Source organism: Ambystoma mexicanum, chromosome 4q (genome assembly GCF_040938575.1).
Source record: "Ambystoma mexicanum isolate Mex_15411 chromosome 4q, UKY_AmexF1_1, whole genome shotgun sequence".
NCBI classification, from domain to species: Eukaryota; Metazoa; Chordata; class Amphibia; order Caudata; family Ambystomatidae; genus Ambystoma; species Ambystoma mexicanum.
The window spans coordinates 330,438,203-330,465,393 of NC_090928.1; the positions used below are offsets into that span (position 1 = coordinate 330,438,203).

A 27,191-nucleotide genomic window follows, 5' to 3' on the forward strand; every position below is an offset into this window, starting at 1 on the left:
TCAACAATTCATCACATCCAAGAGCGTTATAATGCTATGTATCATTTTATTAAAAAAGGAAGAGAAAAGAAAAACTCCCCAAGTGTATCTCCAATCTCCAAACAAGGGGTACACCTTAATACTATATGTTAAAGGAATAGTGCGCTCAAAAATGTATGGGCTTAAAAGATGGTCAATAATACAAAATATATAATAAACATCTTTTTAATGAAAGTTCCTATGTAAAATGGTAAATAAATAAGGTTTAAACATCTTTAAAATCAACCACTAGGAGGCGTCCATTTTGTGAAATGTACGAGCCTCCTGTGCTTGAGTTAATCTCTGCCCTCGCGGCACTAATGAAACAAATGCCACCTGCTGGTAGCTTTTAGTACAGCAGTGGCTTTTGCTTCATTATTATTACTGTTCCTTCTCTCACACCAGACTGTTTGTCCGCAATTCAAGAATGTTGTGCCTCCAACTATCTCTTTCTTAATGCCAGTAAGACTGAGATCCTCCTCATTGGAACACCTGCTCCCGCCTTCCCACTCTGACTCTGGCCGCCCTCCCAGGGCCCTCTACCTGCTCCTTCCTGTAAGGCTAAGAACCTTGGGGTCATATTGAACTCCACCCACTCCTTCTCTCCTCACATCTCTTAGAGCTCTGTCACTGACTGGGGACTCCCTCTGGAACAGCCTCCCTGCTTCTCTCAAATTTGAGCAGGACCATCTAAGGTTCCAGAAGCAACTGAAGACTTTCCTTTTGGCTTCTGCCTTCTCTCTCCCTCTCCGTTGCTGATGTCCCTGTCTGCTTAGCATACTGGTTACCTGGTCACCCACTGAACTTACAGGGCCAGGCTCATGCACGACTGTTTGCCCTTGCACTGCCTCCGGCCTCCCAACCACTTAAGGGACTGTATCTGCAACCCTACAATCCCCTGACTCTCTGCACTTATGAGCCACCTCCTGCTAGACTTACTAGTTACTTTGCACTCTTCCTTATCATGTCCGTGGGCTACGGCGGGAGTGGACGATGGGAGTAGGGAACGGAGGAAGAGATGGGACGAGGGACATAAGATCACAGGAGGGCTTAAGCAGTGGTGAGCTTGCTCATAACGCAAGCTTCGATCAGGAGATTTAGCAACCAGATTGGTTGACACATCCTCCTAGGGTGCCCATTTTATTTTAAGTATGGTAGGACAAACTTTGCCCAGAGGTGCTCTGCTGCAACCCCTTCTTCCAGTGATGGTTTGCCATGGCTTGCATGCTTTTCTGATCACCGAGACAACCACGGGTTAAAATGCAATAAGCGGTTCACAAACAATTACCTCTGTATTATGCCGAACTGGTCCTGTAGTTCCCCATGACAAAGTACCCTTGAACATTGTTCAGAAACTGGTGATGTAAATTCCTTGGTCTGCAAGTTATTGACTTTTATTATTATACAGTTTTTCAAAGTGCCCGGTGAGCATTACAGCAGAGAGGGGTAGCTCTGGTCTGGGCAATCCACAAAGAGAATGGCAGTGTCTACCTATGGGGTATCCAGTGATCATGTTGCCGTGAAAATGGCAGCCAGGTGGCAACATTTCCCTAAAAGTGCACCCTCCAGACAATCAAACACTTTCCCCAAATATTCTGGATTTGAAGGTAATAATATATAATCATACCCCTCCTAGAATATTTGGGGAAAGAATTTTAGGGCTCAGGAAAAAAAAGTTAACTTACTTGCTGACTTTTTCACAGGGACCTTATCGCGTGGAACCCATCTATGGACCTAGTGTGACAGGTAAGTGAAGTGTCCGTCATTGTCACTAATCAGGCAAAATCCAGAGTGCAAAGCAAATTTTGCTCGCCAGCTGGGATTGTGTCTCAATTCCGTGAAGTCACGAGGCCTTAGTCTATGGAGAACAGCCATGTCTTCCAGGGGAGTAACGAAGTAACTCGCTTGCCAATAGCCCCTACAGTTTACCTGAACGTTTCTCTATTGATTGAGCTCTGGGTGTGACAAACTGTGTGAAGTGGCAATCTGCATTCAGTACTGCAGTACCAACTGGGTCTTAGGACCTCCTGTCACATATTGGTACTGCCAGATTTGGACTGGCCCATAGAGCAATAGGACAATGCGGAAAGGCATGTCCCGCAGGACACTGGGAACCGGCTTTAGGGGCCAACGTGAGCCAGTTTCATCACTTAGTGATCTGTGCTGCTTGTAGTTTTCACCAAAGTTACTGGCCCCGTGTGTTTTAAAATGTTGTATTTGCCAAAAAACCTTTGCAAAATTGCTCCCGCCAGTTACTACTTACATTATTTGTTGTGCAAAGTAGCAAACTGTGACGAAATGACTACTGTTCTGCAGGAGCACAGGGATGAGTAGTGACAAAGGTATTGGCCACTTTTGCTGACTTACTTTTCAGGGAGTTTCTTTAGCTACATTTTACATTTTTTACCACAAATGTATAGATGCGGGGCTTGTGTTAGGTTCTTAGGAAGGGGTGGGAAGAGGGGTAAGGTGCATTGGGGGGGGTCTCACCCTTCTTTTTTTCTGGTAAACAAGTGGTCAAAATGACACAATTAATTTTGAAGAAATGCAATTTGGCAAATAAAATGCGAGGAATCTTCACTGATCCAGTAACTAAGGCTCCTATTGAGCACCACACTACTACTAAACCAACAGCGACCCCAATCAAAAAGAGGAAACAGGTAGAACCCAACAGGTGCACCTTCCCTGCCTTTTACAGTAGTGCAGGCCAAGGGCAGGCTATACACTTCAGGGGTGGGGTGAGTTGGTACAGAAGCGAACCAAGGTAGAACAGTACTCGATAATGTCCAACCAAAGTTCTACAAAAATGCAAAACGTTAATCAAACTAAAAGTGCATCCAACCAATAAGAACAACTCTAATGGCCTTTGAGACAGAACACAGAGAATGCAGGATGTGTAATGAATGGGGACCACTCTGGGTGTCGAAAACAGGGCCAACAGAAAAGAACTGCAGCAGCAGGATCAGATGCAGAAGAAGATGTCCTTAGGTGAGGAGCAAGCCAGTCTAGTGCTGCTTAACCCTTGGAAGAGGCCTGGGCCTCACACTCTGGAGTTCATGTTTCACTAGTTGATGCTGTTGTGTATTGGTGGTCGGCATCTAGCATTATGCGTAACCATGTCAATCGTTTCATTCCTTATTCCAACTGGATCTGCAAGACTCTGCATTTCCTAGCCAGAACGCAGAGCCGGCCTTAGGGCAGGGCGGGCTGGGTGACCGCCCGGGGCGCCATGCCCCCCCAGGGCACCATTAGCTCCAGCTAGGCCAGCTCGGGGGAGTGTTTCAAGGGCTCCCCAGAGCTAGAGTAGTGGGAGAAGGTGCGGCAGTTGCCCTTATGTTATTAAATGCGCCCGCAACGGCGGGTCACATTTAATAACAATACCTCCCTGCTCCGACGCGGGAGCAAGGAGGTTTTCATTGGAATAGGGAGCTCATGCGTTATGTGCGTCCTATTCCAGTGATTAACCCCCTGCGAGGTGCCGGAGCAGGGAGGGGCAAAACAAATGTTGCGCTCCTGACCTTGCCCCCAGACCCCCCCCTCTTCCTTTTAGACCAGGGGTGCATGGGGAGGCGGGGTGCCAATTCGCCTAGAACGTTGCTGCCTCTAAGGCCGGCCCTGCCAGAGCGGGCCGCCGTGCTCCACCTTAAACTTGATAGAGCAATATAAATCAGACACATGTGTTTTACCCGCTTCACTGATGAAAGTGCTATTACTTGACAACGGTAAGTCCCAGGTCATGACGTTATTCCTGTCTGGCTACTAATCTGGCAGTGTGCCTGCGACGTATTGAAGGAAATGTAGAAAAGGTAGGCCTAAGTAACTCAGGACGAAAATATATACCCCAAAGTGATAAGGGTGTATAAGTTCTGCCTGAATTACACAGAACAGCACTGTACACCCCGCCCACTCGAGCACTTCTTTGGCAGGACAAATTATACACTTGGCTATGTGGTGCTCGCACCATAGCCATAGAGACGGGTACTTTTCCAAACAAAACATGATACACAAGATATGTACGTTATTGATCAGATGGTAAACCTAGAAACCAACGTCAGGTGCATCCTTGATGCATCAGTGTGACACTTAGAAAGAAGGCATCTGCATGCAAGACCTTCATAATATGGACGTGAAAGCTCATTACACAATACTTTCTGCTAGGTTGCCATTATTCTGCCATTCTTTCTTTGCTCAGGGGGAAGCAAAGTGATTTTTTGGTCGACGTATATACACATGATTCAAAACGCTGTTTAGATGTGAGCACTTTCTGCTCATTTTAACTTCTGCCACAGGGAGAGAACGGTTTCAATTTGTTAAATTCCCAAGAAAGCATGTTGCCAAAAGACTGAAAAAGCAACCCAAAAAATCCGGGCCCGGGCAGCTGCGTCACCGGCTTTGCTCACTGCGGGCTGGAGTGCCAGGAGATTCGAGACAGATGTTTTCAGACATGCCGCATGTCTGAAAGCGTTCCAGGCATCGGGGTGCAGCGCAGTGACTCAGTAACTTCACGAATAGCCCAAGTATGCGCGGGGCGGCCCAAGAGTCTCCTCACCCGTAGGTGCGCGGCCAGCCTCTCTGCATTACATCTGCCTCCGCGGGCTGGCTATTTAAGCTGTCATGCCCTCAGTCTTGCTCTCTGTCTGGCTGTGGACATAGTGCAGCGTTTGGTCCCTAATTCCACACCGTTCCCTTTACTTCAAACCAGGGGTTTAGAGTCATTCCCGGCGCCCTTTCTGCTGAGCTCCTTGGTCCTGCTCACGAGGCACTCCTGAAAAGGACACAGAAAGAGGACTTCTGTCCCTTACTTTTTTTTTGCCCCCATCTGAAAACATGCCCAGGAGATCAATGGATGTCAAGCTGACGTGCCTGCTTTTTTTCTTTTTCTCTCTGGCTCCTCCCCCAGTGGTGAACCACACCGGCCGCATCAAGGTGGTCTTCACGCCCAGCATCTGCAAAGTGACCTGCACCAAGGGCAACTGCCAGAACAGCTGCGAGAAGGGCAACACGACCACCCTCATCAGCGAGAACGGGCACGCCGCCGACACCCTGACCTCCACCAACTTCCGAGTAGGTGAGTACCCGGACCACTTATCTATAACACCTGCGTTTATGGGCAGCTGAGAGGGGCCCTCCTTGTCTATGCTTGTGTTGTGAGGTCCTCACGCATGTGTTGGGAATATCTGCTATTGGTGCATGACAGCAAGTCAACTTTTGCTACAGTGTCGTCCTGGAATCTAGGGCTCAGCTTGGTTTGTGGAAGATAAGTGATGGAAGTGTGCCTCCGGTTGTAACGGGAAGTAGTTGGTACTTTCAGGAGCTTGATTCGTTTGTGGGTAGAGTGCGCACAGGGCTGCTGGGCTCAGGGCACCGTGTAGTGCTAACAGCTGTATTGAGCCGTCATTGTTGTCAGAAATGCACTGCTTGGGGAAAAATGCCTACCGGAAATAACCCGGAAACAAAATGCTGATTTCTTGCTTACAGGGTGGACACACACTGCTGTTAAGATGTAGTTTCAAGTGAGTGTGTGAAGTGTCTGCGTTTCTATTAAGAAAAAGAGGACAAGTGAATAATTTGATGGCTCAGCGGATTAATGTCTGCGCCAATGAACTCTCTGTGCAAACCGCAGACCATGAGTTTGCGCTTTGGTGGGCCTACTGTCCTTTGGGACTTTCTGTGGTCAGCAAGTGGCCCTGACACAGCGTGTTTCCATTTTAGGCTTACATTCTACAGCCCACTGTCATCGATTCAGCTGAAGTGATCTAAAGACTAGGAAAGCAACCGCTCGCAGAATGCATGGGACCTGACAGTGAAAACGTGATGTCATTTGGTGGCAATACAATAAGCCCTTAGTTGATTGGCCAGTCATGGATCATTCGGCCCCACACTTTGTGAAGCCCCTCTGGACCCTCTAAAGGTCCTGCATGCTCTCTAGACTCGAGAGCACCTGCAGATGGCGCTGTTGGGATCGGTGGCAGCTAAGGGCGGTGGGCGACTGCCAGTGACATCCAACCCACCACGCCTGACCCGCTCCGTCTTTTCCAGTTGGCCCTGACCTGGTTTCCGGTGGCATGATGGGCATTACTTTAAACATCTAAAATGAATAAGTATGGGTGCAAATAATAATCTAAAACAGACATGTGAAAATTCATGAACTCCTGCTGTGAGCCCTTGTGGGGCTGATCTGTTGGCCTGTGCCCAATGAAGATAACGGCTCTGATACTCGTGATCTGCTCTTACGTTTAGTTGCAGAAGGTCACACAGCGGGCAGAGAAGTCTTAGACTCCTTCGCATACTAAATTGTACCACCCTTATAACATTCTGTGCATTTTGCGCCACGTGTTGCTTTGGAACCTTTGCTCAGGGAGCTGGTGGACTATGAACACGTGCGTCGGTCAAGGCATGCCGGTGTTACCGTGTAAGTCGGAGGAGGGTGGGCTTTCACGGGTCATTAGCAGAGGAGATTTTGGGGCACTATCATGAGTGAGAGTATCTTCTGGGGCTCCCCACATGGAACACAGAGCATACTCTCAAGAATATCCCTTTGTACATCAAGCTGCCAGGCTTTTCAAATTGTACATCATTGACCACAGTCCTCCTCCACCTTCTGTTTACCAACAACGCTCCCCTGTATACACAATCCTTCCTTGGACTAGACCTCACTGGACTCAGGCTTGGCGGCCCAGAATTTGCATTCTGGAATGGACCTGTGGCACAACGTGTGGCTATGCCAGGGGAATCTCCCAGGATTGCCCGGGCACGGTCTCCAGTACTTCAAACATCCAACACCACACCATGTATTAACTGGCTGTGGCCCCGAATCTGCCTTGGGATCATTCAAAAAATATACAACGCATTACTTCATTTACTTCCACCTGTTGACGCAACTAGGCAACTGCAGCTCTGGCAAGCGCTTGGCAAGAGGCAATTTGTATGTAGATTTTTCCCAGAGGAGCCAAGCGACCACCTGCAGCGTGCCTAGTTGCCACAGGACCCCGTGAATCCCCATAGGTTTGCTAGTAGAGTGCAATGCATGCTCGCGGTGCAGAGTCAGGGCTAGACGCGCAGCAGGCAACCAGCATACTGAAGGCCACCATACCATGGGAGTGTGCTGACGGTCAGCAGCTTTTCCCTACTGACCCTTAAGGGGCAGAGGCACACGTCTGTGCAGACCCTTTTGGATGTGCTGATGTTTTACCATTGCTTGCAGACTGAAACCCTCACTCCCTGCTCCTCGCAGTGCTGCAAAGTAGCCTTACCGCAGCATAAAGTGCTATAAAACTAACAAGCATGTCATGAGCTCCCAATAAAGGAACCCTCAGCTGTGCAGCTCCTGCATCCTCAGACAATATATTCTAAGAATATCACACTATTCCACCCCTTGCCCCACTATCACTCATAATTTGGACTTTGCAGGTCTGGCCCTTACTGTGAATTCATTCTGAAAGGAAATCCCCGCGGGGAGAGTCCGCGCGGGTGTGAATATATATTTCGCGACACACCGGCACACACTCCAGATTTCTCTTCCCCTTGGAGTCCACCTCATTCCGCTAGCACATCTCCCACAGTTCGCCAAAGCACTTTTAGCTCCCTTAGGGTGGTTTAATTTCCCCTTTCCTCTCTCCCACTGTGGTTCCGTGCATTCACTTTTGTACGCAGCCATCCTTGGCTTTGTCACGTCGGCCATTTGTATTCAAATGTAAGTGTCTGCGCCAACTAGTCCTAAGAAACAGTAATCCTCACTTTAATAATGGGCAAAGTAAGGGAATGCAACAAGACGTGTTGGCAAGGCTACAAGACAAATACTTATTAGTTAATAACAAGATATCATTGATTGAATCGTTTTCTGATTCATCTCTGATAACGTTATTATGTGTTAAAGTTGTATTTTTTAGCATGCTTCCATCACAATTGTCGTGTATCAAAAGTCCTCACCACGAACAAGTTGGTTTGGGCGCAAGGTTAGTGAGCTGGCACCTGGTGATCGTGCCCTTGTGAGTCACTAGTGTGTCAAACAGTGGCAGTCCTCCCACTTGTCTCCAGAACTCTGCCAGCAGAGGTGTGGTGTTCCGCCTGACTCGTGTCACGTGAGTGAAGGGGAGCCCGCCTCGCGAGACAAGAGGAAGGGGAGGGATAAAATGAATAAAGAAGGCGCGCCCTGGAAATGGGGCAGAGCTGACCCAATACCATTCCTGACTGGCCGCGTAGTTATTTCGCTCCTGCTCATTGCGGCCCGATCACCCCAAAGACCCTTCCCGCCCAGTCGGTGAGACAGAGGTTGGGTGGTTCATCACACTGGCGACGAGGTATCTGTTATCCTCGCGTGCGTTCGCGCACAACCCAGCTAAACATTGGCCTGATGCGCAGCACCTGCTGGCAGGCCCTGGGCCTTATCACACAAGGTTCACCGCATAGCGGCATGCCACCTGATTCACACCGCATGCAGCCGACTTCACACATAAGAAGCGGCTAGAGCTGCCCACAGCTCGCGCAACTTGGACACTCTGGCGCATAACCGCCAAGAGACAACAGTGACCCCTGTAGTCCTGAAATACACGCATGTAGCAAAGACAAGTAGAGTATAGGCTCTACAGCAGAGGAGATAAAATCAGACATTTGAACACTGGATGATCCAGAGCAGCCACTTGGGAGGGCCCAGACCTGCCGCAAGAAGTATCAGTCTGATTACGCTCAGCAGCAAAAGAGAACCCTAGAGCAATCCAGACAAGATGGCCAGCCTTCAGGGAAGCCCAGCAAGAGGAAACACTCCCAGGGGTGCAGGAAGCGACACAGCAAGACTAAAGGGTCCCATTCAGGGGCCAGACGCCACACATGGCGCGTTCATGAGACCTTTTCACCCATTTGCCACAGGAGCAGCTCTAAGGTGGGAACTTTGGCTCCAACAGTTTGCGCTCCATGTGACAGCCAAAGCACTTCGTCACAGTCCTGTGGATGTTGCCAAGCAGAGGACATGCTATTCAGCACAAGGTTTACTGAAGTTTCCCTCTATGGTTACACAGCATAGAATAGCTCAGGTCTGTACAGATATAGCAAGGAGCACAGTACACCAAGGGGATATAAGATTCAAGGTAATGGTAAAAACACGGGGAATGTCTTATGCTGCATGTTGTTGCCTCCACCTCATAGTAAGTATGTTGGCAAATGCCTTATGTAACCCATGCATTATTTTGAAGAAACACTACCTTTAGTGAGTACTACCTATCAATACCACATCATTTCTCCTCCACTCAAAAGATGGAGGCAAAATAATGTTTTAGCCTTGCGCTTCAAAATCAAAAACTGGTCCCACAAACGAATAGACACGCAAGCACAGTCCTTCACCCACGTGGCAAAACGAGGCTGGGATTGGCAAAGGGGGTGAGGCGGTGATTATCTGTGATTGGGTGTGGAGGTGCACGATGAACAAACGTCCTACATGCCTTTCCATCCCTTTTGACACTTATGGCCATTCATTGTGATTGTCTTCTATAGACAAAACGTGGGTGGCAAAGAAATAGTGCATGCAGTATTATTTGTATTGAAACAGTATTTAGAAAATACTGCATGCCTGAGTTTGCTTTATCAATCTGACATTGGTGACTCTATACTGGGTGCGGGCACTTCAGAATACTGCTCACAGTAAAGGTAAACCCATTGATTCCCATAATGACCCCCAAACTGTCATTTGCTCCTTTAATTTGTATGGTATGTATTAAGTAGTGCAGTTGGTATTAGGTCAAATGACCTTTTTCTTTTTCCCAAAAGGAAAAAAGACCGATTTAGAAAGACTGCTCCGTGGCTGCATCGAGCAGTCTTTCTAAATCGAACTATCAGGCCCCTGCCGCACAAGTGCGCGCAGGGGCTGACCGGCTCTGTGAGTCCCAGCGGAGTCGTCGCGGGAGGAAGAGGTGAGTTTTTGTATGTATGTGTGTGTGCGTGTTTGTGTCTGTGTGCGTATTTGTGGAGAGGATCCGTGTTTTGCGGGAGAGGGATGGTAGGTGGGTAAATAAGGGGCTTGGGGGAGTTAAAACCCCCAATGAACGAGAGATTGAGCGGGAGAGGGTGGGGGGTGGCAAAGCCAACACAAAAACTGCCATAATAAATCAGTCTTTTTTGTGTTCGGGCTTTAAAATGCAGAAATATGACATAGAACTGTGTACGTTAACTGTGTTAAGTGTAGGGAGCCAATTAAAGCCACTGTGTGCATTTCAAAACGGCAATCAATATTTCTGGGGGCTTTACTTTCAAGTTCTGCAGGGGGATGCATAATTTTACTGACACACAGCCAATAATATTCGTCAGTTATTGTATATTATAATTATACGTTTTATATATTTGTATAGCGTAAACCTAGCTACGGAGCGCTATTCAGTTCATAGAGCAAAACATTCAGTGAGAGAATTCAACAAGTAAACATTAGTGATAATTGCGGACTCACTATTTTATTGCAGAGATTCGTGTGTAACTGGGAGGTCACAGGATTGAATAGTGGCAGGTCGGCCCATCCTCCCCTACTTCTGATACAGTGATAACCCTTGAACTGCTAATGATAACACTTGAAATTTAGTTGTTTATGACATCACACTCACAAGCAAAGTTGTTATATAAAAAAAGTTACTGTATATGTTAGCTGATCTGATGAAGTTGATGTGTTAAGTGTTTGGGTTCCTAACAGGGTCAGTTTAGCCTTCCCTCATTTTGAGATTGATATAATTTGTGTTATAGTGGCATGTGATATTTCAAGAACTCCAAGTGAGGCATGGCGAGTGACACACATCACTGAACCCTCTGGTGATGCAGCAATGACCACACACCTGCCAACTTTATCACTTAGCTGAGAGGGTGACAGGTGATAGAGAAATGCGTTGCAAGGCCCACTTACAGACCAGAGATGATGGGGATGTGGCTGGAGTTTACAGTGACACATAGTATATTTGCATCAATGCAAATATACTTTAGCATAGATATAAAATGGAAGGTGACAGGTGATAGAGAAATGTGTGGTAAACCCCCCTTTAAAACCACAGGATGATGGGGCATGTGGGGGATGGGGGGAGTGAGGAATTCGACCATCCGTACAGTGGGTGTGTGCTCGCCCAGATTTTTTAGAAATTGTAAATTAAATTGACGATGGTAGATCAACCTCTGGAAAATGTGTGGGGCTAATCCGCACACATTTTCCTATGCTCATACACATTTACCCGTGTACTCTGGGTGAACACAGCCTACAGGCTTTGTCTCCCCTGTCATATTTAGTTGGAATATTTCAGCCAATAGCACATCAAGGCATCTCAGAAGGGGGAAGGCAAAACCTTCCTCCTGCCATTGCCAGCCCAATTAACTAACAAAGGCTCCATGGATCCGCCCTTTCCTTTGTTAGCTGCTGGTGACAACCTTGCATACTAATCAGAGTTAATTTAAACAGGCCCACAGGAGGCCAGGTCGCAGGACTAACAAAGGACAGGAAAACCCCAACAACCTTTGATATTTCTGTTTCAGTTTATTGATATACTTAATAGCCATATAGGCTTTGGATATACAACAATAAAAACATTACATACATACACTGTGTCAACCTGTAGCCAGCTCCGGTGTCTCAGTATCAAGGGAAGTGACCTGCCATGTCTGGAACGATGTATTTACAGTAGTCATCCCCACAGGGGGACCCCATTAAGAATGTACTCATATGTGGTTTGATGGAGACAGAGCGTCTGTTCTTGCCACAGCTTCAAGGGAGATCTGCTGCTTTAATGAGGAACCCCAGAGAGCTTAACTAGAGAGACCCTTTGATCCACAACAGACAGGAAGATGGGTGGTGACTTAATATTACATGTTTTCACTCCTTCACCTTTTTTGTTGCAAAACTCTCTGGTTATGACCTCATGCATACAGGAGATTGTTGGTGGGGACCCAGGATTGGTTCATTAAGGTAGGATTGGCCTATACCAATCACGGTGGCCCATTTGGCTTTAAAAGAGGGCTGAGCCCCTATGTTGGGCAGATCATCAGAAGACTTTGCAGGGAGGAACAAGAAGAACTCATTTGGACCCTGGCTGTAGGTACAGCCTGCCTTACAGCTTCCACCAGTGAAGGAAGGCCAGGACCTCCAAGAGAGAAGCAGGATCCCTCCTCTGAACATCTCCCAGGCAACAGAGGGAAATACTGAATCCAGAGGACCCTCGGCCAGCTACAGAACTGGTACCCAGCCTGCACAGAGCGTGCCCTGCTAGGCTCTGCAAGCAAGCTTCCTAGGTGGGAAGTGGCAGAGAGTCCCTGAACGAAACCCAGTACAAGGCAGCTGCCTGCAACACTCTCCTCAGCTCTTGGCCTTCTGCCTTAGATCAAGAACTCATCGCCCATTAAGCCAACGCTGCTGAACTCTTCTGAGGTGTCTTCCCAGAGTCTTTTTTATGACAATTGAAAGCTGATATGGAGTAGATTGCATGGGTCAATTCATTGTAACACAAATACATAAGAAGCACTCTAAACAAATATAAAAATGTAGCTAATACAGTTGTATTAACAAGATTTTCCTGGCTGATAATGTGAAGGGGGGAACGCCCATGCCATTTAAGAGCGTATGCCACTTTTCACGGAGGCTGCTGCACTCTTTTCAGTCTTCATCCAGGGCCTTTTTTTATTCCAATATCTGCTCAGGACCTTTTTAGGACTTGGGGGTGATTCGCCAGCACCTCTGTCAATGGGTCCAAATCAAGGTCCACAAAAGAAATGGCACTGCGCTGGCTGTATGTAACACTGTAAAGGTCTCATCGAGAAGCAAAAATGCCTTAGTCCAAATGGTTTGTGCTGGTGATGCACTGGTTTTGCATCTAGGCGCAATGCAGCACAAAATACTCCCCAACTGGAAAGCTTTTCAGACCACTAGAATTTCTTCACTACAAAGATAGCATCCCTTTTAGGGAGAGATCATGCAGGATGGCGCTTTAGGGAACACCTATGATACGAGAAGAGCTCCTCAGGCACCAAGCAAAGTGGCAAGGGACCAAACAATGTGTATGGAGGATATTTATCAGAGAAGGGCTCTGCACAGAGAAGGCTTTTCAGACATAGCCATTTTGGCAAGGTTCCTAATGAATGGGACTTCAGTGGGGAGCTGCGGGGGCAGGAGGTGGTATTTCTTGTCGCGACCAAGTCCACAGACATAGCAGCATCGAGAAGGCTTTCATAGGCATGAGGATGTTGGTCGTTAGGTGGGACTTATTCTGGAGTCAGGCAGTGTTGTCTCCTACGACTCTGTGGGAATGGGGAGACGGGAGCACCGGCACCATTGTGTGTACCGCTAGACCAAATTACATCTTGCAGGATAGCTGCATTCTAATGGAAGAGGTGTTGTGCAATGTGTTTTAGAGTAGTGCATGTAGTGGAGGGTGTGTTGTCTCCTCAAAGACTTGTGCAGGTGTGGAGGGATGACTCTGCCTCCTCGATCAGGATGCTGATCATTAAGCTATTGCAAAAATGACTACTTGCAGCTCCTCATAGTCAAGGTTCTTCAAGATGAGACACATTTCAGTTCGAGACTGGGTCTCTTTACTTTGGGAAGTGTCAGCATCATTCATACAAACAGCCAATGACAGTGCTCCTGTTAACACGAACCTTTACATCATAAAAGAAGCCAGGGAGAAAAATGCCCACTTTTGTTATGATGCATACTTAATTCAGATAGTTTCTTCAATGTCCGATGACCATTATCTTCACAATGTGCAAGGAAACATTGGAATCAAGCCTTTTCATACTAGCTTCTTGCTTATATTCTGTACCACCTAAGTCCTGACTTCTAACTTCATTTGCTGTTGTTAAGAGACAGTGGGCATCATTACTAGTTTGGTGGTATTTCGGCAGTAAATCTACCGAAATACTACCAAACGGATTTACCATTACCACCACTTTCTCGTGGTGGAACTACTGCCAGATTACATGTGGTGGTAGGTGGTGTTAGTCCCCATTTATTGAAATCCACAGGACTCCATATGGATTTTGGCAGAATTACCACTGGCGTTAATGCCACTGTTGGTAATTTTGCCAATTTTCCCATTTTTGGGCAGTAAGGCGGAGCATTAATGAGGTTTATCGTTTCTCCACAGCAGTTTGGATTTCACATCAGTATGAGCCCCAAGTTACCTTCTTTGGTCTTGGATAGAGCAGCAATATTTCTGATGCTCACAAGAACCTCTATATTCCTCTACTTTCCCACATGTAAAACATCTGGAATAAAACTGGATTATACACCATTCAAACCGGAATTCTCATGCGTTGCGGTCATTGTAACTAAAATTTGGTGAGTTCACGGCAACTTAATATAAAAATCATGACCTGATTCTTGGAATCTGCCACCAACCCAAGAAGCAAAATATTCTGAACTGCTCCATTCACCGTTGAAACGTTCAGTTCTTACACAATTGGAAATACTGCAAGTCATTGCTTAGTATTTTGTCCTGGAACGTATAAAAAAAGAACAGGAACATAGTTTTGACTTTAATATCACCCTCACACCATTAATGTTCCATCTTGGTTTATTAACTTCCTTGGCCCCCCACTCCTCCAAATAATGGAGGCTGTGGAGTGAGCAACAGAAAGGAGGTGGGTGATGTGCCAGAACATCTATCAGCAGAGGTAGGGGGGAGTCAGGCTAAAATACCTATAGATTGGACGAGAGAGATAGCAGGGCTGTACAAGCAAGGACTGAGGCTGATGGGGCGGAGAGAGAGTAAAAAAGCGAGGAATGAGGGGATGGAATTGGGTTAAAAATAAGGCAGGAAGGAAGGGTGATGGTCTGATCTAGACAATCAATGGACCAAAGGGATGGCACAATGCCAGACCCAAAAATAGACTACACCGTAAGTGGGAAGATTAACGAGTGGTCTGCAGGGAGAGAGCCTTCCCATTAAAAAGCCACAAGGAAGGACAGCATGAAGGAATGACAAGGACCAGGGGAGAGCCTGTTGCACACAACAATTTGTACAGAACACACTGGAGAGAAAAAAGTTCAGATATCTGCTCCTGAAAATGTTTTCCTGGTAGTAAAAGCAAATGTGATGAAAACACCATTCAAAAAATCAGAAATGTGAATTGTATGTACTGACATTGTATTTAACCTATGGCGTATTGCATTATGTAATGTAATTGTCATTTGTATAGCGTCTTTCACCATTGGTGTGGTCTCAACGCGCTGTAGGTTGAATGCTCTTGTGATATAGAAGACCAGGTGTGGGGAATTCATCCGAGAGTTATAGAGTGTGTGTGTGTGCATTTTAGCCCATACAAAGGTAGTTAGCGGTGGCCAAGTCCCTGCTAGTCACCCATGTCGAACAGGCACGTGGATTTGTGTAGATAGGTAGTCTGGAGAGTATGCGAGAAGACATTGGGCCTCATTCCGGGTCTGGCGGTAACCCTGCCAGTGCTACCGCGGGTTACTGCCAGACCCGTAAATAATTACCGGCGCCTTACTTCCCGGTGCCACTGGCCGATTCCAAGTCTGGCGGCCGGGAAGTCAGGCGCCGGTAATTACGTTACTCCCCATTTCCTTAGAGTCCCATATGACTCTATCGGAATGGGGACACGGGAGCACCGGCACCATTGCTAACAGTGCCATTGCTCCCGTGAAAACTCTGAGGGTGGGTGCCGTCCCGCCCGGCAAGTCTAACCTGCCGGGTGGGAGGGCACCCACCCAGCAGAGTTGTAGTGTGCCGATATAGAAACAACGGTGCCGGTAAACTTAGAATAAGGCCCAATGTGTGTACAGCTAGACCGAATTGCATAGTGTGGGATAGCTGCATTCTAATGGCAGAGGTGTTGTGCAATGTGTTTTAGAGTAGTGCAGTAGTGCGTGTAATGGAGGGTGTGGAGAGTATGTGAGAGCAGTAAAGACATTATGTGTACAGCTAGACAGAATTTTATTGTGTGGGATAGCTGCATTCTAATGACAGAGCTGTTGCATAATGTGTTTTAGAGTAGTGCATGTGGTGGAGGGTGTGGAGAGTATATTAGAGCAGGAGAGATATTATGTGTGCAGCTAGACCGAAATTATATCATAGGGTGGCGGCTGCGTTCTAATGGCCGAGGTGTTGTGCATGTGGTGAATGGGTGCTGAGATATGATCTGATGAGTATGGGAGAGCAGGAAATATTTAATGTGAGGAGCTAAACCCAATTATGGTAAATCAACTTATTTAATTATAAATTCATTAATAAATGGTGATAAAAAGTTCCAGGGATTGGAAATTTCTCAAGCAAAATAAATGGATTGGCTGATCAAACAATCGGAACGGGTCGTTAACATGTGGCACAAACTGAACACTTTGCTCCGTTCGTGAGGCTGAAAAGTGGTTGGAATTGGCTTTAAGGCGGCAGGCGGCACCATTATAAACTGGGTACTATAGGTGCCTTGCATTAACACTTAAAGCAAAACAATATGGGGGACCAGTTGGAATTAAAAAATAATATCAAATTTTAATAATAACGAAACATTTATGTAACTCAGTTTCAATTTTGGTGGATGTTTCTTTGGCAGTGTCGATGATCAAGATAAGCCAATCTCGTCCACAGCGATTGGCTATGTAACTCCATTGTACTCGGAATTTTTCATTGTCAAGGAATAGTCTTGGTTCATTGAGGACAGTCAGTCCTTGGGGTAATGCTTTATTTTTGAGATATTCGAGCATTATTGCCCCATGCAGTTCGGTACGTGTGAATCTTTTCCTTAATTGGATTAGTTCATTCCATTCGTCTTTACCTTGTGAGATATCGATAATGTCATCTTGATTAAGAATTGAGATGGCTTGCATAAGGGCTGCTGCATAGTCATCACTATAAACTAAAGTTCTTTCTTCGGCCATGTTAAAGGTAGGGGTATGTGTGCGCTAATATAAACCCACTGAAAAAAGTTTCCTGTGACCTAGTGGCCACTGTGAACTGCCTACAAAAGGAGGAAACCCGGGATACTACTGACTAATACCAAATTAGCAGTGTATGCTTTGTCTATATCCGGGAGGATAGGAGACAAAGTTTAAAGTTGGGTACTATAGGTGCCTTGCATTAACACTTAAATGCAAGGCACCTATAATAATATGGGGGACCAGTTGGAATTAAAAAATAATATCAAATTTTAATAACGAAAAAATCGGCAAGTCTAAAACATCCAATTAAATAGATTGGTCCATGACAGTACATATAAAAAAACTTTCAATGTACAAACAAAAAAATAGGAAATACGTCGCAGACTTAAGTGGCTACTTTACAAAAAATATTACCAAAGGAATACGACCACTGTGGGTACTCGTCTAGCAACAAAGTGTGTAGTACCCATCCGCATATGGATCAATATGTCATATAATATAATCCCTGTGTGGTCGTATTCCTTTGGTAATATTTTTTGTAAAGTAGCCACTTAAGTCTGCGACGTATTTCCTATTTTTTTGTTTGTACATTGAAAGTTTTTTTATATGTACTGTCATGGACCAATCTATTTAATTGGATGTTTTAGACTTGCCGATTTTTTCGTTATTAAAATTTGATATTATTTTTTAATTCCAACTGGTCCCCCATATTGTTTTGCTTTAAGTGTTAATGCAAGGCACCTATAGTACCCAACTTTAAAATTTGTCTCCCTATACAGTGGCTATTATCCTCCCGGATATAGACAAAGCATACACTGCTAATTTGGTATTAGTCAGTAGTATCCCGGGTTTCCTCCTTTTGTAAGCAGGCACCATTATAAACACCTAAACAAATCAATAATCAATTACAGGAACATGGAAAAAGATCTAGATTTTAACTGTTTGTTGGGGCTGTCCATTACTCTCAACCTAATAAGAGTGTATTTTGAGGTCTTTCTGTGGAGGATAGACTTTGACTCTTTAATTTGAGGTAATTCGCCACATAAGGGCTTATGTTGCTAATCTTCCCATACTACTCTGTGGAGTTTAATTCTAGTGAAAAGAATTATAGGACCAATTGGCGGCTCTGTGAAAAGACAGGGATTATGGGTTACTCACATTGGGATATTAGTTATTAGAAAATACCAGTGTAATTGGTGATAGAGAAATTCCTTTTTAATAGATGAGATGAGGAAAACAATGTGTAAAAGGATGCAATCTAGTACTTGTACAGGTCAGTTCAGGTTCATAATACCATATTTTCAAGTGGACATTTTTTATTGTTTTCGTAACATGACCGTCAAGTTTTTGCTATGGACTGCGTGTGATGACGCGCTTCTGCTTGATTGCTTTAGCTAATCAAGGTCTTAGGAATTTTCCCTCCCAGACCTCCACCCAGAAACTAAAAACATTGCTTGCTGATGAAAAAGGATGTTATTGCACACACAGCAATACGGTGAGGCCTGAACCAATAAGACAGCAGTGAATGTGTTCTCTCTCCACCAGTTACTATAAGCATGGATTTTGATTTGACGTGTATCACCTATTTAGTTGTTATAACCCTGATGGCAGCTGTTCTAAAGAAATCCCCCGCTCTCAACATCAACACGTGCCAATTCCCCAACATGTTTATCTTTTAATATCGATGTATGGAAGTTGATTTATGGCATCCGATCATAACAGATTTCTCAATAGCTGCAATTTTAACAGCTTTAAGATAATAGTTATGGCGTGAAATACATAATTAGGCAGCACACGTTAGAAATCAAGAATAAAGGCGGACTTACAGGAGATGGATATCACAGCGTTTGAGATCCACTTTCAGCTGTGGTTGTGATCCTTAAAAGCTAAAAGAAAGGAATCCTAATATAATAATTGTTATTTTGGCTGTTGGGCATTGCACTGGACTTTATTCTCTATTAACAACTGGGGCAGGGGAGCCAACCAATCAGGTTGCTCGGATTGTGGGCTGAACCCATTATCCAAGCCCACGTTCCGAGCAGCCTGAAGGCTGCTTCCCCATCCCACCATCTTCCCCACCCTCCCCTCCGGTCAAGATTTCCTCCCCTCCTAGCCCCCCACCCCACTCACCTTATTCTTTTGTCGATGGCGCAACCACCGCCGCTGTGGAAATAGAAGAGGGGCTCCACGGAGCCATGGCTACCGTCTTCACGGCTGCCATCTTAAGTCAGTATTTTGTTTGCCATCCCGTTCATTGAAACAAAATACATTGCTATCAGCACCCAGAGTTTCCAGATTGGAAACCTGCGGTGCTAATGGCAATAACACCCAATCTGGCGGTATGGCCTGGAATCCTCATCATTATGGACATATTAATATGCTTTTAATCAATTCACTCTTCTCAACTCCTGAAGAGTTTCTGAAGATTTCAATGACTGAACAAAATCAGTCTCCAATTTCAGAGCATTAAGTTTATAACACAACCTTTTCTACTTTAAATGCACTCACAGCAGTTGGGTGTATTTTGCAACACTATCTATCACTGGATGACCCTAAAAACAACCCGAAGCCACCCGGATACTTGAAAACCCCTTCCCAGCCTTAATGATGCAGTCAGCTGTGAGTTCAATTAACCCAGATTTTCCTTAAATGGTACATTTCTTGCAGCGATTTCGGATATCTCCAATCTTTCTGAAGGTAGTCCAGGTGATGCCCAGCCTGAAGAAATTTGAAGACAGGCTAAGCTGGTTTTCCAAGAGAGAACCTGCATCGGGCTCCCCACTATTTTCCCAACATACGTAAATATATGTATAGACACACATAAACAGACACAACACCCTCACCCCACACACACACTCCTGCTGAACTTCCACTTCCTACCTCACTGCACCAATAAACCTGTTCCACCCTTGTGTTTTTAACTGTACTCTTCCTTCCCATTTTCGATTTTGTAATTGCATTGCATTGTATATTTTGGGGTTTTAAGGGAGTTTCGCTCCTTTTCGATTTATTATTTTTATATTTTTTTATCACCCCTCTTCATTTTGTTAGGCTGGCGCATTACAATATGTCATGTTATATTATGTCATGTTTGTTTATGTCATGTTTCACAGCAATGCTATGCCTCTTTGTACAAGGCTGACAGGGGCTGTGGAGCATCGAAAAAGTGACATGCAGCACTCTACAAACTGCCAAATAAATAATATACGTTAGCAGCACTCAGTTCATGAAAAGATCTAAACAATCCAAAATAGAGCTATAAATGTAAGCTGGTAAGCAGACTCTATAAACTTTCTGAACCGAAAATTCCCCTGCGGTCCTCTATTAACAGGACAAGCTAACTGTATCGCAGGATCAGGAGTCTAGACAATGCCGGATTACGCAGATTAACTCCCAGAAGAGCCCAGCCTCAGCCAAAGAGGAATCTAACCGCTAATATGTTCACATAGAAACCACAATTGCGATGCCCATGAAGGTCCTAGAACTTCCAGCCCATCCATTCCAGTACATCCCCCCCAGAGGAGTCACAGATCAAAACCCCCTCATTTTAGAAGGCCTGTAGTTCCTCTCAGATTTCCTGTCTATAAAATGTTTCTGTTGGTGGCGGTTCAGGGCATGGAGAGTAAGTAGTAGGGTTTGTGCTCTCTTGCGCTTTGATTGACCACATCTAGATGCTTCATGAAGGCCTAAGAACACGTACATAGGGTTCCAGACTGTCTCTGCATATATGCATTATTATGGACAGTTGCCTTCCTAGAGTGTTGTGCTTAATCTTAATGTTTACTTTGACAAAGTCAGCCTGACATGCAATTGATCTTTTGGTAAAGCTGCATGTCATCTGTGTATTGGTGTGTCTTGATGTTGATGTTGACAAGGAGTTTCCCCAGAGAGTCCTTGTAGATGTTGAAGGAGATAGTGGATAGTGTGGATCCTTGTGGATCTGTACAGGGATATGGGCAGGGCTAGGATCTGCTGGGGCCCCTCTGGGTGAGTTGGTCTTTGCTGGAGATGTAGGAGGTGAAATACTACAGGACTATTTCATCGAAGTCCATGTACATGACAAGGACATTGCGGTGTGGATTCATGGTCAACAGAAGTGAATGCAGCTGAGGGGTTGAGTAGGATGAGTAATGTGAAGGTATGTTGAAGCAAGACACAGACAACAGATACACAGTTCAAATAAAATGGTTTATTAACGTATAGGTCAGGTTGGTTGAAGGCCTAACTTGCCCTATGCTAAGGTGGGATTTCCCTACCTAAAGAAACTAAGGAAGGTCTGAGTCAGAAAGTTCAACATAAACGTCTTTCTGTGTCCAAAACCTATCCTGCCCATCACAATTAAAGCTAAACAATATGCAGGGATATCAGCAATAACAGAAATGGTGACAAAACAAAGTTCTGAGCTTCTTCCAGATCCTAGCTTACTTTTCAACTCCCCTTCCCCAAGATAAAGAAAGTTCCAAAAAAGTCTCGGGACTACTTTTCCCAAGTTAAAAACAGTTCCTCAAATCCTTGGGGTTCCTTTCCCCAAGTTCAAGGCAACACAGTTGCACAGATCCTCGGGGTTCCCTTTCCCAGGTTCAAGGCAACACAGTTCCATAGAAAAGGGTCTTGAGGTTCCCGTCCTCAAGACAGAACTAAAGTTCATTAAGTCTCATGTTTCCCTTTCCCAAGACTTCATCTTGCCAGTCAATACTTAGTCTCAGTCTCTCAATGTTCCAAAACAACTCAAGATCAACTTGACACTGCTTCTGGATTGGCTTAACAATTCAATCAGCTTACTCCTTCTTGGTTTACTTCAACAATGTCTTTGGCTTTCACAATTGAGGGTTCCCTGGTCTAGGCGAAGTTGTCAGACCACACGGTCCACCCATAACAGGTCACGCAACCAGGGACCCTAGGCTCTCCAGCCAGAAATGGTTCTTCTGTATCTGCCCCTGTGTGAATGTTCACACTCACTTGTTTCCCCTTGTCATCCTCTTGGCTTTGCCACAATGTGTCACATATCCTTTGCCAGTCGTTTGGCCTTGCCACACTGTATTCATGAATAAAGTTCACTTTGTGGTGGTTTTATTCCTTTACCACCTTGTGCCCATGGTCACTCGTAATCTTCCACTCTTGCCTCGTACTTTGCTTTCAAACAGGCAAAATCTGAAGTTCATATTCATTTGTCATCAGGTCATAACTTTGCCCATAAAGGTTTCATCAGTTTGGTATTCAATATTGGTGATCATTTGCTTTGCCACTTAATTTTCACCCAACCCGTGGCTTCCGGTTTGTTTCATTATGCGCAGGCTGTTTTGTTCGTTCAGCATTCGTCTCACTTCCCCACAGCCCACAGGAGTGCCTCGGTTTGAATGAGTTTTTCCCTTTACCCACCGGTGGATGCCGTTCCCTCCGGCGTGCTGTTCGGTTTCAGCTATGCTCGTTGGCTTTCCTTCAACCGTGAGACCCGCTCGCACTTTGGATTCTCTTCAGCTCCCGCCGGCAGCTCTGCTTTCTTTATGCGGAAGCTGGCGGCTGCTTTGCTTCCTTTTCTTTGTCAGCATCTCCGGCTGCGTATCTCCGACCATAGAGCCTCCCACACCTGTGGTTTTCTTATGGCCTGACTGCTCCTGGGCTCTACAGTTCCTTGGGTTCGTCTGCCAGCATCCTGGCTGTTCCTGCAGGACCCACCACGGCTGCGTCCTTGTAAACACGATTCCCTGCTGGTGTCTTTGCTGCTGGTCTCCTTCCTTGTTATACACCTGCAACCACTTGACAGGTTGTAGGTGTGAGTTCCCAATTGTAATTGCCTGGCTGCAATTAGAGGAGAACTTGGGACATGCCTGACCTTTACAGTACTCTGCAGGCCTCTTCCTCATTTCAGTACTAGAGTTGTGAAAGGACTTACTAGTGTTCACTACTCTTAGTCGCCTCTTTCTCATCCCAGTTCTGTAGTAGGTTGAATGAGGGAAACTGAGGGCAGATGTTTTTGAAAAGCCCATAAAGGCCGGAGGAGGGTTAGGTTGGCTCTCATAAGGGAAAGGGAGACACCGTGTCTCGCCTGTGGATCTTCTCTTCTTCACCCTCTTCCTGGTGCTTTTAAACTGATAATATCTCCTAGTGTTTTATTGGTCAGTGGGAAGGGGTAGCAATAGCCCATAACTGTGCCTGGGATTAAGGCTTCATCGTGAAATGGAAATTAGGGATACCGTGTCTCACCCAAGGACATCTCATCTCCAATGCCCAAGGACCCTCCGCCAAGGTGATCCTCCCTCGTTTCTCCACCCCCAGGATCAGAATCCAAAAGTAATCTCCTTTTCCTGGCCAACTGAGAAGAGAATCCAAGGAGCGGGGACGTGGGGACGACCCTCAGGTTTCTCACAGTATGTAGGGTTCTCTTGTCCAGGATCAGTAACTTGGATGGTGGCAGCCTCTGTGATACATTATGGTTAGAAACAGGATTGGTAGTTGTTTGGACATTGTGCCAAGTGATCCTTTTGTTCAACTTGATAGCAACAGTCTTCTCAGTCCATTTGCAGAAGAAGGGTAGGCGCATGATGGAACAATAATTGGCCAGGCCATCCAGGCCATGTTTAGGGTTCTGCAGCAGTGAGTTGTCTGTTGTGTTTTTGGATCTGACAACGTGCTTCTGTATGTTATTTATCTTGTCTGTGGAAAAGTTGCTGATGTGTTTCATTTGTCAGTGGTTTGTGGTATTGCAGACTCTTGAAGGGGGTTGATGCAGTATCTTACAACTTGGAAGATTGCTCTGCTCTTGCTGGACGCTTTCATGATGGTTGTTGTGTAATAGTTTGTTTGGATCCATGTTGTCTTGCAGCAGGTTGGGTTTGCTGAACCCCATCTTTCTGAGCCTGGCTTTTCCGCCACAGAGAGACATCCATCCTCTGGCGCTTTGATGCAGGAGACACACCAGCAGCCCCAAAGCCCCCATTACACCTCAATGCAGGGTTACCCCTGAAGACTTCAGGCGCCCCTGAGGGCGGTGGACATGCCCACATCCACTAATCCCCCATCTCACCTCAGTGCAGAGGACACCGCTGTAACTCCCTACCACTCTCCAATCTGGCCCTGCGGATCTAGACCACACTTGCTCAATCCCTGCCCCCCAAATCGCACCTCCTCACTCTCTGCCCCACCCTCCTCCTTCTTATCTGATTCCACCCCCATTATCCTACTTCTTCACTTCCGCCACTTCCGTGTTCCAGCTTGCATACGTGAATCATGCATGGACAAATGTTGACAGACCACGGTTCGGCAAAAGGCTGCCTGTTGGGAAAATGCCTGAGGCAAAGGCGGACAGAACAGTTTGTTTGTGTTGTGATAAGGAGTGCCTCCATTATGAATGGAGGTTTCTCAGGTTGAAGAAGTCTTCTAGTTGCTGTGTTTTTCTCCAGCACTTTTTTGTCGACATAGGGAGTGCTTGCTTTTGATAACAGTAGTGTAATATCTGCATACAAATTGCTTAGCTGCTTAGATTTTGAATTGAATTTAATTAGCAAAATCCAGAAAGGAGCCTGCATGTTATCAATATTTGTGCATAAAACCTATAGGCAGTGACTTGGCTGCCTTGCGGAACTACAGTTTCCAGCAGCTCCTTCATACACGTCAGGCGCGCTTGTGCTGGTGCGTTTTAGCCAATTCGCGTTAGGGACATCAGGGACACGTTGTGTTGCTACCAGAATATTCTATCCCTGGTATGAGTTGTTGTAGATGATTTTAAAGTTACATTGGTTTATTACTAGCAACTACTTTCTAATATGTGATACCACACTGGACTCAGCCTTCTTTTGGCAGCACAAAGAGAGGCTCGGATGGCCACTGTGTTTTATTGCCAAGCTGGACACTGATTCTTCCTCCTTATACAGGCCTCTTGCTTTGGTTAACATGCCACAAAGGGTCCTGATATACCAGGTTTGACTACTGCCGTTGATCAATCAACTCCCATTGTTTTGGCTGACAAATATTCTATGGACATTACCCCAGATTCGCTAGGTCACTTTTGGGCCTCGTATGTTGGCTCATTACTTGTTCGATTCGCCTTTGCTACTTGATACTACAAATACTCACGAACCTAGGGACCAATATAGTGCGACTTCTTCATGCAACTTTGGCAGCGAGGGCTTCCATGCGATGAAGTCGATAGACTGTTGTTGTCTGATGGCATAACACTTCCTATTACATCTCCCAGCAGAAAGAGACCACACTGAATTGAGGACCAAACTAATTGACATACTAAATAGTGCATTTTTTGCTCCAAAAACTACATAAATTGAAACAACTAACACTGAAAGCTCTGCCCCGAATTTGCCTAAAAGAAATCAAGCTCATTGCAATGCCAACTTTCTTCCACCACTTGATATCACAGGCAATAAGATCATTAAAGCGGCACTCTTGAAAACCAGACCTTTAAATAAACATTCTATTGATGTTCACGATTACATAGAAGATAACAGTATTGATATATTATGTTTGACTGAGACCTGGCTTAAAGACTCGAGTGGGCCTAAAATCGACCTATGCACACTTGAAGGATATATATTCTATTCTCGAGACCGCGAGCAAGGGAAAGGGAGGAGTTGCCTTTTTGAGGTTCTGATTGCATACAATAGCTGCAAAATTCTCCATCTTAAATTAAGTCAAACTCATGACAGTTGTGTAATGTTGTCCTTCTTTAGCAACCCACACAGGACATGCCCAACTTCACTGGTGAAATGGTGCAGTTACTGGGACTATTAAATAGACCCAAATGCATAACTTTATTCTTGGGAGATCTGAATCATTGGTGAGGTTATATTGCCAATAAGGATGCAGTAACTCAAGAACAAAACCTTAACAACATTGAGTTCCGAGTTCACAATAGTGAATCTACATTCAATAAGGGGAATAGCTTGGATTTGGTGGCTTCACGGAACTTGCCTATTAACATCAGTTGTACCTGACCACTTATTCATTCAGTTTCACATACTGCTCCAAGATACATCAGAAAAGCAAGTGAATGCCCCTAAAAGTGTTCTTAGTCGGAACTACAAGAAAATTAACACTTCTGATATGCACTTCGGACCCTGATTCTCTGTGTTCCCTAGCTACAGCTTACAGAACCTCTATGACACACGTTAGAGTTTTCGCCCTAATGAAGAAGAAAATAGTAAGAGATATTACCCATCACCAGGACTGATTCACATCCGACATTGTCACCCTTAAAAAGAAAATGGGACAAGCAGAACAAAGGTGTCAAAAAACGAACTCAGACGCACTTAAAATGGTTCAGAAAAATCATATAACTTGGCTATTTATGAGGCTAAGAAAAACTACTTCAACATGCAAACAGACAGTGCTGGGAATAATACTAAACACACTCTTTGAAATATTAAAAATGCTTTAGAAACAAAAAGCACAAGTACAGCTTTTCAATCCAACTGACTTGCACTGTGTGACAATCCAACAAGCTTTTGCAGATAAAATCACCACAGCACGACTTAGTGACTGATTCTTTTACAAATGAATTTGACCTACATGCTGATTCTCTGCTACCATCAAGAGCCTCAACAAAAGTTAAACTCCCCAGAATGTACATTCAAACCTATTTCACTGACTGAAATGGAAACAACTTTGGGTGTGATGCACCGTAACTCCTGTTTTGGGGATGTCATTCCCCCCAAAAAGTTTTAGAAAACAGTTTTTATCTTTTGTGAATGCATCTTTTACTCACAACTATGACCCGCAACTATGACCCGCATTCTATAAAAGATGTTCCTGTTTCCTCATTAGTAAAAAAGCAGGATTAAACCCGGAAGAAGCAATTACTAACACCTACTTTCTACTGAAAATAGTTCACAAAATAGCCAAGGCTCAATTTCAAGACTATTAGGAAACTACTTCCAAGTTGCTCGTAAGGCAATCTGGTTTCCTTTCAAGTCATAGTATGGAGAGTGCCAGGGGTGAAGTCCTAAAAATTAAAGTGGGGGGACTCATCAACAAACGTAGTGGGATGTGACATCACCAGAAATTTGCATAACAAGGCGAAATATGCATATTTCATTAAATTAGCTTTGCATAACCACCCAAATTGAACAGGACGAATGACATTTGCCTTTCATAAAATCAACACACACACAAAACCAAGGATATTTTCTTCTAATAGTGTTTTTGAAAACTTTAAAAGGTGTGCATGTTTTAAACTCCAAGAACCAATACAAATGTTTTCCCTCAGTCGTGCAGTACCGAAATGCGACATTTCACCTTTAGTTGTTTTATTTTTCATCAGGTTATACAGTGCAGTGGTGAAGTCTCCAGCCTACAAATCTGGCGACTGCGGTTTGAT

General features: G+C 45.1%; 1 protein-coding gene across 4 annotated transcripts in view; it reads left to right on the forward strand.

Annotated features, from left to right (window-relative positions):
• LTBP1 (latent transforming growth factor beta binding protein 1) overlaps positions 1-27,191 on the forward strand; it is a 1,019,134-nt gene that overhangs the window by 461,854 nt on the left and 530,089 nt on the right. For 3 of the 4 annotated variants that reach the window (XM_069607908.1, XM_069607907.1, XM_069607909.1), the window contains exon 5: positions 4,919-5,086. The exons of the other annotated variant lie outside the window; for it this stretch is intronic. In XM_069607908.1, coding sequence (XP_069464009.1) covers positions 4,919-5,086 — 168 coding nt within the window. The remainder of the gene's footprint in view (positions 1-4,918; positions 5,087-27,191) is intronic. 4 annotated transcript variants of the gene reach the window in all.